The sequence below is a fragment of the Agelaius tricolor genome, unplaced genomic scaffold (genome assembly GCF_023055355.1).
Source record: "Agelaius tricolor isolate 1412-34295 unplaced genomic scaffold, bAgeTri1.0.p SCAF_40, whole genome shotgun sequence".
NCBI lineage: Eukaryota > Metazoa > Chordata > Aves > Passeriformes > Icteridae > Agelaius > Agelaius tricolor.
The window spans coordinates 43,615-55,818 of record NW_027269300.1 but is presented as its reverse complement, the minus strand read 5'-3'; the positions used below and the strand labels follow the sequence as shown (position 1 = coordinate 55,818).

General features: G+C 43.6%; 1 protein-coding gene across 1 annotated transcript in view; it reads right to left on the bottom strand.

The window, feature by feature from the left end:
- Positions 1-11,834, bottom strand: part of LOC139603600 (leucine-rich repeat LGI family member 4-like) — a 53,459-nt gene extending 41,625 nt beyond the window's left edge. The window contains exons 1-3 of the mRNA XM_071454491.1: positions 9,699-11,834; positions 8,900-9,296; positions 3,130-3,201 (exon numbers count right to left, since the gene is read on the bottom strand). Of these exons, the coding sequence (XP_071310592.1) occupies positions 3,130-3,201; positions 8,900-9,096 (269 nt within the window). The 5' untranslated portion in view covers positions 9,097-9,296; positions 9,699-11,834. The remainder of the gene's footprint in view (positions 1-3,129; positions 3,202-8,899; positions 9,297-9,698) is intronic.
- Positions 11,835-12,204: the final 370 nt, after the last annotated feature.

The window sequence follows — 12,204 nt, the reverse complement described above, 5'->3', positions numbered from 1 at the left end:
TTGAGGTGAATTTTGGGGTGAATTTGGGGCATTTTGGGGTGAATTTTTGGGGCGAATTTGGGACATTTTGGGGTGAATTTTGGTGTAAATTTGGGATTTTTTGGGAGAATTTTTGGGCTGAATTTGGGATTTTTTGGGGTCAATTTTGGGGTGAATTTGGGGCATTTTGGGTGAATTTGGGGCATTTTGGGGTCAATTTTGGGTGAATTTGGGATTCTTTGGGCTGAATTTTTGGGGTAAATTTTGGGATTTTTTGGGGGGATATTTTGGGGTAATTTTGGGCTGAATTTTGGGTATTTTTGGGGTGAATTTGGGGAATTTGGGGCATTTTGGGGTAAATTTGGGGATTTTTTGGAGGTAAATTTGGGATTTTTTGGGGTGAATTTTTGGGTTGAATTTGGGACATTTTGGGGAGAATTTTTGGGGTGAATTTGGGATTTTTGGGGTCAATTTTGGGGTGAATTTGGGCATTTTGGGGTGAATTTTTAGGGCAAATTTAGGATATTTTGGGGTCAATTTGGGGGGTAAATTTTGGAATTTTTGGGGGTGAAATTTTGGGGTGAATTTGGGGTAAATTTTGGGATTTTTTGGGTTGAATTTGGGATATTTTGGGGGAAATTTTGGGGGAAATTTTGGAGGATTTTTTGGGGTAAATTTGGGATTTTTTTGGGGTGAAGTTTTAGGGCGAATTTGGGATATTTTGGGGTCAATTTTGGATTTTTTGGGTCAATTTTGGTCTGAATTTGGGATTTTTGGGGTGAATTTTTGGGGTGAATTTGGGGCATTTTGGGTCACTCACAGCAGGGTCAGCGCTTAGAGGTGAATTTGGGATTTTTGGGTGTCAATTTTGGGGTCAATTTTGGATCTTTTGGGTGTTTTGGGGTGAATTTGGGATATTTTGGGGTCAATTTTGGACTGAATTTTGGGGTAAATTTGGGACATTTTGGGGTAAATTTGGGATTTTTGGGGGGATTTTTTGGGCTGAATTTGGATATTTTGGGTCAATTTTGGTGTGAATTTAGGGATTTTTTTGGTGAATTTGGGATTTTTGGGGTGAATTTTGGGGTGAATTTTTGGGGATTTTTGGGGATTTTTTGGAAGTAAATTTGGGATATTTGGGGTGAATTTGGGATATTTTGGGGTCAGTTTTGGGGTGAATTTTGGGGTGAATTTGGGATTTTTTTGTGGGGAGAATTTTTGGGCTGAATTTTGGGATTTTTGGGGTGAATTTTGGGGGTCAATTTGGGACATTTGGGGATTTTTTGGGGTAACTTTTGGATTTTTTTGGAGTCAATTTTGGGGTGAATTTGGGACATTTTGGGGTCAGTTTTGGGGTGAATTTTGGGGTAAATTTGGGATTTTTGGGGGGGATATTTTGGGGTAATTTTGGGCTGAATTTTGGGTATTTTTGGGGTGAATTTGGGATTTTTTTGGGGTGAATTTGGGGCATTTTGGGGTGAATTTGGGGTGAATTTTGGGATTTTTTTGGGTTGAATTTTTGGGGTGAATTTTTGGGATGAATTTGGGGCATTTTGGGGTGAATTTTGGGGTAAATTTTGGGAATTTTTTGGGTCAATTTTTGGTGTGGATTTGGGATATTTTGGGGTCAATTTTGGGGTCAATTTTGGGGTAAATTTTGGGATTTTTGGGGGATTTTTGGGGGGTAAATTTGGGATACTTTGGGGTCAATATTGGGGTAAATTTGGGGGTAATTTTGGATTCTTTTGGGGTGAATTTTGGTGTGAATTTGGGATTTTTTGGGGTGAATTTGGGGCATTTTGGGATTTTTTGGGGTGAATTTCAGATTTTTTTGGGGTGAATTTGGGAATTTTGGGGTAAATTTTGGGATTTTTGGGGGGTAAATTTTGGATATTTTGGGGTGATTTTTGGGTGAATTTGGGACATTTTGGGGTGAATTTTGGGGTAAATTTGGGATTTTTTGGGGTGAATTTTTGGGGTGAATTTGGGATTTTTGGGGTGAATTTTGGGGTGAATTTGGGACATTTTGGGGTGAATTTTTGGGGTGAATTTTGGGGCATTTTGGGGTAAATTTTGAGGTGAATTTTGGGGTGAATTTGGGGCATTTTGGGGTCACTCACAGCAGCGTCAGCGCCAGGAGGTGAATTTGGGATTTTTGGGGTGGATTTTGGGGTAATTTTAGGGATATTTTGGGGTGAATTTTGGGCTGAATTTGGATTTTTGGGGTGAATTCTGGGGTGAATTTTTGGGCTGATTTTGGGGGATTTTGGGGGGATATTTTGGGGTAATTTTGGGCCGAATTTTGGGTATTTTTGGGGTGAATTTGGGACATTTTGGGGTAAATTTTGAGATATTTTGGGGATTTTTTGGAGGTAAATTTTGGATATTTTGGGGTGAATTTTTGGGGTAAATTTGGGGCATTTTGGGGGTGAATTTTGGGGTGAATTTTGGGGTAAATTTTGGGTATTTTTGGGGTGAATTTGGGGGATTTTGGGGTGAATTTGGGGGATTTTGGGGTGAATTTTTGGGGTGAAATTTGGGGTGAATTTTGGGTATTTTTGGGGTGAATTTGGGGCATTTTGGGGTGAATTTTGGGGTGAATTTTGGGGTGAATTTTTGGGGTGAATTTGGGGGATTTTGGGGTGAATTTTTGGGGTAAATTTTGGGGTGAATTTGGGATATTTTGGGGTCAGTTTTGGGGTGAATTTTGGGGTGAATTTGGGATTTTTTTTGGGAGAATTTTTGGGCTGAATTTGGGATTTTTTTTGGGGTGAATTTTGGGGGTCAATTTGGGACATTTGGGGATTTTTTGGGGGTCAATTTTGGGGTGAATTTGGGCCATTTTGGGGTCAGTTTTGGGGTGAATTTTGGGGTAAATTTGGGATTTTTGGGGGGTATTTTTGGGGTGAATTTGGGGGATTTTGGGTTCAATTTTGGGCTGAATTTTGTGTATTTTTGGGGTGAATTAGGGACATTTTGGGGTGAATTTTTGGGGTGAATTTTGGGGTGAATTTTTGGGGATTTTTTTGGGATTTTTTGGAGGTAAATTTTGGATATTTTGGGTGAATTTGGGACATTTTTGGGGTGAATTTTGGGGTGAATTTTGTGGTGAATTTTTGGGGTGAATTTGGGGGATTTTGGGTCACTCACAGCAGCGTCAGAGCCGGGAGGTGCCGGAAGCTCCCCTGGGGCAGCTCCTCGAGGTCCCAGCGGATCAAGGACCTGGAATGGGGCAAAACCGGGGGAATTTGGGCAAATCGGGGCAAAATTGGGAAAATTGGGGCAAAATTGGGGAAATTGGGGCAAAATCGGGAAAATTGGGGCAAAATCGGGGAAAATTGGGGCGAAATTGGGGCGAAATTGGGGCAAAATTGGGGAATTTTGGAGGAATTTTGGGGGGAAAATTGAGGGAAAAATGGGAAAAAATCGATGAAATTTGGGGAATTTTGGGGAAATTTGGGGGGAAATTTTGGGGAGAAAATGGAAAAATTGGGGAATTTGGGGGAATTTTGGGGGGAATTTGGGAGAATTTGGGGGGAAAACTTGGGGAGGAATTTTGGAGAATTTTGGGGGAATTTGGGGAAAATTTGGGGGAAATTTAAGGGATTTTAGGAAAATTTGGGAGATTTGGGGGAATTTGGGGGGAATTGAGGAAAATTTGGGCAAAATCGGCAAAATTGGGGATTTTTGGAGGAATTTTGGGGGAAAATTGAGGGAAAAATGGGAAAATCGATGGAATTTGGGGAATTTTGGGGAAATTTTGGGGAAATTTTGGGGAGAAAATGGGAAAAATTGGGGGAATTTTGGGGAATTTTGGGGGGAATTTGGGGGGATTTGGAGGGAAAACTTGGGGAGAAATTTTGGGAATTTTTGGGGAAATTTGGGGGGAAATTGGGGAGAAAATGGGAAAATTTGGGGAATTTGGAGGGAAAACTTGGGGGGAATTTTGGATGAAAATTGGGGGAAATTTGGGAGAATTTTGGGGAAATTGAAGGGAAATGGGAAAAAAGGGGGAAATTTAAGGGATTTTAGGAAAATTTGGGAGAAATTTGGGAGATTTTGGGGATTTTTGGGGAATTTGGGAGGAATGGAGGAAAATTGGGGAGAAAATGGGGGGAATTTTGGGGAAATTTTTTGGGGAAATTGGGGAGAAAATGGGAAAAATTGGGGGATTTGGGGGGAAAACTTGGGGAGAAATTTTGGGGAATTTTGGATGAAATTTGGGGAAATTTGGGGAATTTTGGGGATTTTTGGGAGAATTTGGGGGAAATTTGGGGAGAAATTTTGGAGAATTTTGGGGCAATTTTGGGAAAATTTGGGGGAAATTGGGGAAAATTGGGGGACAATGGAGGAAAATTGGGGAATTTGGGGAAAATCGATGAAATTTGGGGAATTTTGGGGAAAATTGGGGAGAAAATGGGAAAAATTCGGGGAATTTTTTGGGGGAAACTTGGGGAGAAATTTTGGGGAATTTTGGATGAAAATTGGGGGAAATTTGGGGGAATTTTGGGGAATTTGGGGAGAATTTGGGGGAAATTGGGAAAAATGGGAAAATTGGGGAATTTGGGGGAAATTTAAGGGATTTTAGGAAAATTTGGGAGAAATTTGGGAGATTTTGGGGATTTTTGGGTAATTTGGGAGGAATGGAGGAAAATTGGGGAGAAACTGGGAAAAATTGGGGGAATTTGGCGGAAAATTGGGGGAAATTTGGGAGAATTTTGGAATTTGGGAAATTTGGGGGGAATTTGGGGAATTTTGGGGGGAAATTGGGGAGAAAATGGGAAAAATTGGGGGAATTTTGGGGAATTTGGAGGGAAAACTTGGGGACAAATTTTGGAGAATTTTTGGATGAAAATTGGGGGAAATTTGGGAGAATTTTGGGGATTTTTGGAGAAATTGGGGGAAAATTTGGGGAGAAATTTTGGAGGAATTTTGGGGAAATTTGGGGGAAATTGGGGAAATTTGGGGGAATTTTGGGGAAATGGGGGGAAATTTAAGGGATTTTAGGAAAATTTAGGAGAAATTTGGGAGATTTTGGGGAATTTTGGGGAATTTGGGAGGAATGGAGGAAAATTGGGGAGAAAATGGGAAAAATTGGGGGAATTTGGGGGAAAATTGGGAGAATTTTGGGAAAATTCAGGGGAATTTGGGAGATTTTGGAGAGAAATGGGGAATTTGGGGGAATTTGGAGGGAAAATTTAGGGGGGGAATTTTGGATGAAAATTGGGGAAAATTTGGGAGAATTGGGAATTTTGGGGGAAATTTGGGGAAATTTGGGGGAAAATTGGGGAATTTGGGGGAATTTTGGGGAAATTTTGGGGGAAATTGGGGAGAAAATGGGAAAAATTGGGGGAATTTGGGGGGAAACTTGGGGAGAAATTTTGGGGAATTTTGGATGAAAATTGGGGGAAATTTGGGGAATTTTGGGGAAATTTGGGGGAATTTGGGGGATTTTGGACGGAAATGGGGAATTTTGGGGAATTTGGGGAAATTTTGGGGAATTTTGGAGGAAATTTTGGGGAATTTTGGGGGGAATTGAGGGAAAATGGGAAATGTTGAGGAAATTTGGGGAGGAAATGGGAAAATTGGGGGAATTTTGGGGAATTTTGAGGGAAATTTGGGGAGAAATTGGGGAATTTGGGGAGACAAAATTGGGAGAAATTTGGGGGGAATTTTGGGGGGGAATTTGGGGGAAATTGGGCAGAAAATTTGGGGAAAATTGAGGGAAAATGGGCAGAAAATGTGGGGGAAATTTTGGACAAAAATTGGGGAAAATTGGGAGAATTTGGGGAATTTTGGGGAATTTTGGAGGGAAATGGGGAAATTTAGGGGGAAATTGGGACAAATTGGAAAATTGGGGGAATTTTGGGGGGAAAATTGAGGAGAAAATGGGAAAATTGAGGGAAATTGAGGGAAAATTGGGAGAATTTTGGGGGAAAATTGGGAGAATTTTGGGACAATTTGGAGGAAATTTTGGGAATTTTGGGGAAATTTGGGAAAATTTGGGGGGAAATGGGAAAATTGGGGAATTTGGGGGGGATTTTGTTGAATTCTTGGGGGAATTTGTGTGGCCCTGGGGGGGTTTGGGGTCCCAAATTTGGGGAATTTTAGGATTTTGGGGTCCCAAATTTGGGAAATTTTGGGATTTTGGGGTCCCAAATTTGGGGGATTTTGGGGTTTTTGGGGAGTCCCAAATTTGGGGGATTTTGGGGTATTTGGGGTCCCAAATTTGGGGGATTTTTGGGGTTTTGGGGTCCCAAATTTGGGGGATTTTGGGTTTTTGTGGGTCCCAAATTCGGGGATTTTGGGGGTCCCAAATTTGGGGGATTTTGGGTTTTTTTTGATCCCAAATTTGGGGAATTTTGGGGTTTTGGGGTCCCAAATTTGGGGGATTTTGGGATTTTGGGATCCGAAATTTGGGGGATTTTGGGATTTTGGGATCCCAAATTTGGGGGATTTTGGGGTTTTTGGGGTCCCAAATTCGGGGGATTTTGGGGGTCTCAAATTTCTGGATTTTGGGATTCCCAGGATCTCAAATTTGGGGGATTTTGGGTGTTTTTGTGGCTCCCAAATTTGGGGGATTTTAGGGGGTTTTGGGGTCCCAAATTTGGGGGATTTTGGGTTTTTGTGGGATCCCAAATTTGGGAAATTTTGGGATTTTGGGGTCCCAAATTCGGGGGATTTTGGGGTTTGGGGGGATCCCAAATTTGGGGGATTTTGGGGGATTTTGGGGGGGATTTTCGGGGGTGTTTTGAGGTCCCCAATTTTAGGGGAATTTGGGGTTTGGGGGTTCCCAAATTTGGGCATTTTTGGGGATTTTGGGATCCCAAATTTGGGCCTCAAGGTGGGGTTTGGGGGGGGTCTCAAATTTGGGGATTTTTGGGGTTCCCAGGGAATTGTGAGGTCCCAAATTTTGGGGAATTTTAGGGGATCCTGGGGGGTTTTGGGGTCCCAAATTTGGGGAATTTTGGGTTTTGGGGGGATCCCAAATTTGGGGAATTTTGGGGGTTTTGAGGTCCCAGATTTGGGGTTCAAGGGGAGTTTTTGGGGGGGATCTTTGGGGCATTTCGGGGCTTTTGGGGGGTTCCAATTTTGGGGTTTTGGGGTTCCAAATTTGGGGGATTTTGGGATTTTGGGGGTCCCAAATTTGGGGGATTTTAGGGGTCTCAAATTTCTGGATTTTGGGATTCCCAGGATCTCAAATTTGGGGGATTTTGGGTTTTTGTGGGTCCCAAATTCGGGGATTTTCTGGGTCCCAAATTTGGGGGATTTTTGGGCGGTTTTGGGTTCCCAAATTTAGGAAATTTTGGGGTTTTGGGATCCCAAATTTGGGAAATTTTGGCGTTTTGGGGTCTCAAATTTGGGGGATTTTGGAGTTTGGGGGGGTCCCAAATTTGGGGATTTTGGGCGTTCCCAGGGAGGATTTGGGGTCCCAAATTTGGGGGATTTTGGGGTTTTTGGGGGGTCCCAAATTTGGGGATTTTGGGGGGTCCCGGGGGAGGATTTGGGGCCAAAATTTGGCGGTTTTGGGGTCCCAAATTTCTGGATTTTGGGGATCCCAGGATCCCAAATTTGGGGGATTTTGGGGATTTTGGGGGTCCCGGGAAGGTTTTGGGGGGTCCCAATTTTGGGGAATTTTGGGATTCCAAATTTGGAGGATTTTGGGGTTTTTGGGGTCACAAATTTGGGGGATTTTGGGATCCCAAATTTCTGGATTTTGGGGATCCCAGGATCCCAAATTTGGGGGAGTTGGGGGGTTTTTGGGGGTCCCAAATGTGGGGGTTTATGGGGTCCCAAATTTGGAGGATTTGGGTGTTTTGGGATCCCAAATTTGGGGGATTTTGGGGATCCCAGGATCCCAAATTTGGGGGATTTGGGGGAATTTTGGGGTCTCAAATTTAGGAGATTTGGGGGTTTTTGGGGCTCCCAAATTTGAGCGATTTGGGGTTTTTAAAATCCCAAATTTGGGGGATTTTAGGGTCCCAAACTTGGGGGATTTTGGGGGATTTTGGGTTCGAGATTTGCGGATTTTGGGGTCCCAAATTTGGGGGGTTTTGGGGTTTTGGGGGTTCCCAATTTTAGGGGATTTTGGGGCTCCAAAATTTGGGGTTCGAGGCCAATTTTGGGGTCCCAAATTTCGAGGCTCCCCCAGGACGGCTCCAAAGCGGGGGGGGGGCGAGGGGGGTCCCTAAATTGGGGGCGGAGCCTCAGGGTGGGGGCGGGGTCTCGGGATTGGGGGCGGAGCCTCAGGGTGGGGGCGGGGTCTCGGGGTGGGGGCGGGGTCTGGGGTTTGGGGCGGGGTCTCGGGGTGGGGGTGGAGTCTCGGGGTTGGGGGCGGGGTTTGGGGTGGGGGCGGGGTCTCGGGGTGGGGGCGGGGTCTCGGGATGGGGGCGGGGCCTCGGGGTTGGGGGCGGAGCCTCAGAGAGGGGCGGAGCCTCAGGGTTGGGGGCGGGGTCTGGGGTGGGGTCTCAGGCTTGGGGGCGGGGTCTCGGGGTTGGGGGCGGGGTCTCGGGATGGGGGCGGGGTCTCGGGGTGGAGGCGGAGCCTCAGCGTTGGGGGCGGGGTCTCGGGATGGGGGCGAGGTCTCGGGGTTGGGGGCGGGATCTCAGGGTGGGGTGGAGCCTCATAGTGGGGGCGGGGTCTCGGGGTTGGGGGTGGAGCCTCGGAGGTGGGGGCGGGGCCTCAGAGTGGGGGCGTGGTCTCGGAGCCTCGGGGTTGGGGGCGGGGTTTGGGGTTGGGGTGTCGGGGTTGGGGGAGGGGCCTCAGGGTGGGGGCGGGGTCTCGGGTGGGGGCGGGGTTTGGGTTGGAGGCGGAGTCTCAGGGTTGGGGGCGGGGTATCGGGGTTGGGGGCGGAGCCTCAGGGTTGGGGGCGGAGCCTCAGGGTTGGGGCGGGGTCTCGGGGTGGGGGAGGGGCACTCACAGCGTGGCCAATTTGGGGGGGAGGCCCCGGGGGACGCCCCCCGCCCCCCCCCGGCACCGGGCGCTGCTCCGGTCGCAGTCGCAGCCCCCGGGACAGGCCACGCCCCCTTTGGGACAGGCCACGCCCCCCTTGGGACAGGCCACGCCCCCTCTGGCGGGAACCCCGCCCCCAAAGACGGGGACCCCGCCCAGAATCATCGGGAGCGACCCCAAAATGAGGGGGCAGAAAAGGAGGGGGGGGGAGGGGCGGAGGGGGCGGAGCCATTGGGGGAGGGGGGGAGGGGCGGGGGAAATTCCTAAAAATAAAAATAAGAAAAAAAAAGGGAAAAAATCCCAAAAAATTCGCGGGAAATTGGAAATAAGGAAAAAAAATCTGCAAAAAATCCACGCGGAAAAAGCTGGGAAAAAATCCCCGAGAATTCCCCCAAAAAACCCGAAAAATCCGAAAAAAAATCCAAAAAAATTCCCCAAAAAATCCGAAAAAAAATCCAAAAAAGTTCCCAAAAAATCCCCCAAAATTCCCCAAAAATACCCGAAAAAAATCCCGAAAAGTAACTCGCAAAAATCCCCAAAAATCCGCAAAAATTCCCACAAAATACCTGAAAAAATGCGAAAAAAATCCCGAAAAGTGCCCCCCCCAAAATCCCCCAAAATCCCCGAAAAATGTGAAAAAATCCAAAAAATGAATCCCCAAAAAAATCCCAAAAAATTCCCACAAAATACCTGAAAAAGTGCGAAAAAAAAACCCAAAAAATTCGGGGGAAATTGGAAATAAACTCAAAAAATCCACGCGGAAAAACTGAAAAAAATCCCCCAAAAATCCCCCAAAAAATCCGAATATAATAAAAAAAATTCCCAAAAAATCCGAAAACAAACCCCAAAAAATCCCTAAAAATTCCCACAAATTACCCGAAAAAATCCGAAAAAAAATCCCAAAAAAATTCCCAAAAAATCCCTAAAAATTCCCACAAATTACCCGAAAAAATCCGAAAAATTCCCTAAAAGTGCCTCCTAAATAATTCCCAAAAAATCCCCAAAAATACCCGAAAATATCCTAAAAAAATCCCTAAAAGTGCCCCACAAAAAATCCCCAAAAAATCCCTAAAAATCCCCCAAAAATACCCGAAAAAATGCGAAAAAAATCCCCCCAAAATTCTCGGGAAATTGAAAATAAACTCAAAAAATCCACCCAGAAAAAGCTGGAAAAAATCCCCCAAAATACCCGAAAAATGCGGAAAAAAATCCCAAAAAGCAACGCCCAAAAAATCCCAAAAAAATCCCTCCAAAATATCACAAAATACCCGAAAAAATCCGAAAAAATCCCAAAATTCAGCCCCCAAAAATTCCCAAAAATTCCCACAAAACCCCCGAAAAAATCCGAAAAAAAATCCCAAAAAGGACCCCAAAAAATCCCACAAAAATTCCCAGAAATACCCGAAAAATTCCAAAAAAATCCCTATAAGCGCCCCCAAAAAATCCTTAAAAATTCCCACAAAATAACCGAAAAAATCTGAAAAAAATCCCAAAAAGTGCCCCCCCAAAAATCCCCAAAAAATCCCAAAATATTCCCACAAAATACCCGGAAAAAATCCCAAAAAAATCCCAAAAGGTACCAGCCAAAAAATCCCCAAAAATCCGAAAAAAATTAAAAAAAAAATCCCAAAAAATTCGTGGGAAATTGAAAATAAACTCAAAAAATCCACCCAATAAATCCACCCAAAAAAACCTCGAAAAAATCCCCAAAAAATCCCTAAAAATTCCCACAAAATACCCCAAAAAATGCGAAAAAAATCCCAAAAAGTACCCCCTAAAAATTCAAAAAAAATCCCCAAAAATACCCGAAAAAATCCGAAAAAATCTCAAAAAATGCCCCCCCAAATATCCCCAGAAATACCTGAAAAAAATCCGAAAAAAATCCCAAAAAGTGCCCCAAAAATCCCCCAAAAATCCCCAAAAATTCCCCCAAAATACCCGAAAAAATCGGAAAAAATCCCAAAAAATTCACGGGAAATTGAAAATAAACTGAAAAAATCCACCCAAAAAAAAGCTGGAAAAAATCCCCTAAAAAATCTCCAAAAACCCCCGAAAAATGTGAAAAAATTCAAAAAATACCCCCCAAAAATCCCCAAAAAATCCCCCCAAAATATCACAAAATACCCGAAAAAATCCGAAAAAATCCCAAAAAGGACCTGCCAAAAAATCCGAAAAAAATCCCCCCAAAATACCCGAAAAATCTGAAAAAATCCCAAAAAGTACCCCCCAAAAAATCCCCAAAAATACCCGAAAAAATCAGAAAAAAAATCCAAAAAAATTCACGGAAAATTGAAAATAAACTCAAAAAATCCACCCAAAAAGCTGGAAAAAAATCCCCCAAAAATCCCCAAAAATCCTCAAAAAATCCCCCCAAAAAACCCCAAAAATACCCCGAAAAATATCCCAAAAATACCCAAAAAATATTCAAAAAATCCCCCCAAAATATCCCAAAAATTACCCGCAAAATACCCCAAAAATCCCGGACAATTTAAAAAAATCCCAAAAAAATCCCCCAAAATTCCCGGGAAATTTAACAAAAAAAATCCCCAAAATATCCAAAAGAATCCAAAAAAAATTCGGAAAAGATTCAAAAAAAAAACCCCAAAAAGTCGGAAAAAATTCCCCAAAAATGACCCCAAAAATCCCCCCCAAAAACCCCAAAAGAATCCCAGAAAAAAACCCAAAAATTCTTTAAAAGTCGCAAAAGAAAACTGGAAAAAAACCCCAAAAAATCCCCCAAAATTTCTCCCAAAAATCACAAAAAATCACAAAAAATTTCTCCCAAAAAATCCCCAAAAATTTTCCCTCAAAAATCCCAAAAAAATCCCAAAAATTCCCCCCAAAAATCCCCAAAAATTTCCCCCAAAAAATTAAAAAAAAACCAAAAAAACCCAAAAAAACCCCGAAAAAATCCCCAAAAAAATCCCCCAAAATATCCCCAAAAATTCACCCAAAAATCCCAAAAAATCCCCAAAAATCCCCCAAAAATTTCCCCCCAAAATTCCCCCAAAATATTAAAAAAAACCCAAAAAACCCCGAAAATTTTTCCAAAAAATAACCCCAAAAAATCCCCCAAAAATCCCCCAAAATATCCCCAAAAATTTCTCCCAAAAATCCCAAAAAACCCCAAAAAATTCCCCCAAAAATCCCCAAAAATTTCTCCCAAAAATCCCAAAAAAACCCAAAAAATTCCCCCAAAAATCCCAAAAAATCCCCAAAACTTTCCCCCAAAAAATCCCCAAAATTTCCCCCAAAAATCCCAAAATATCCCCC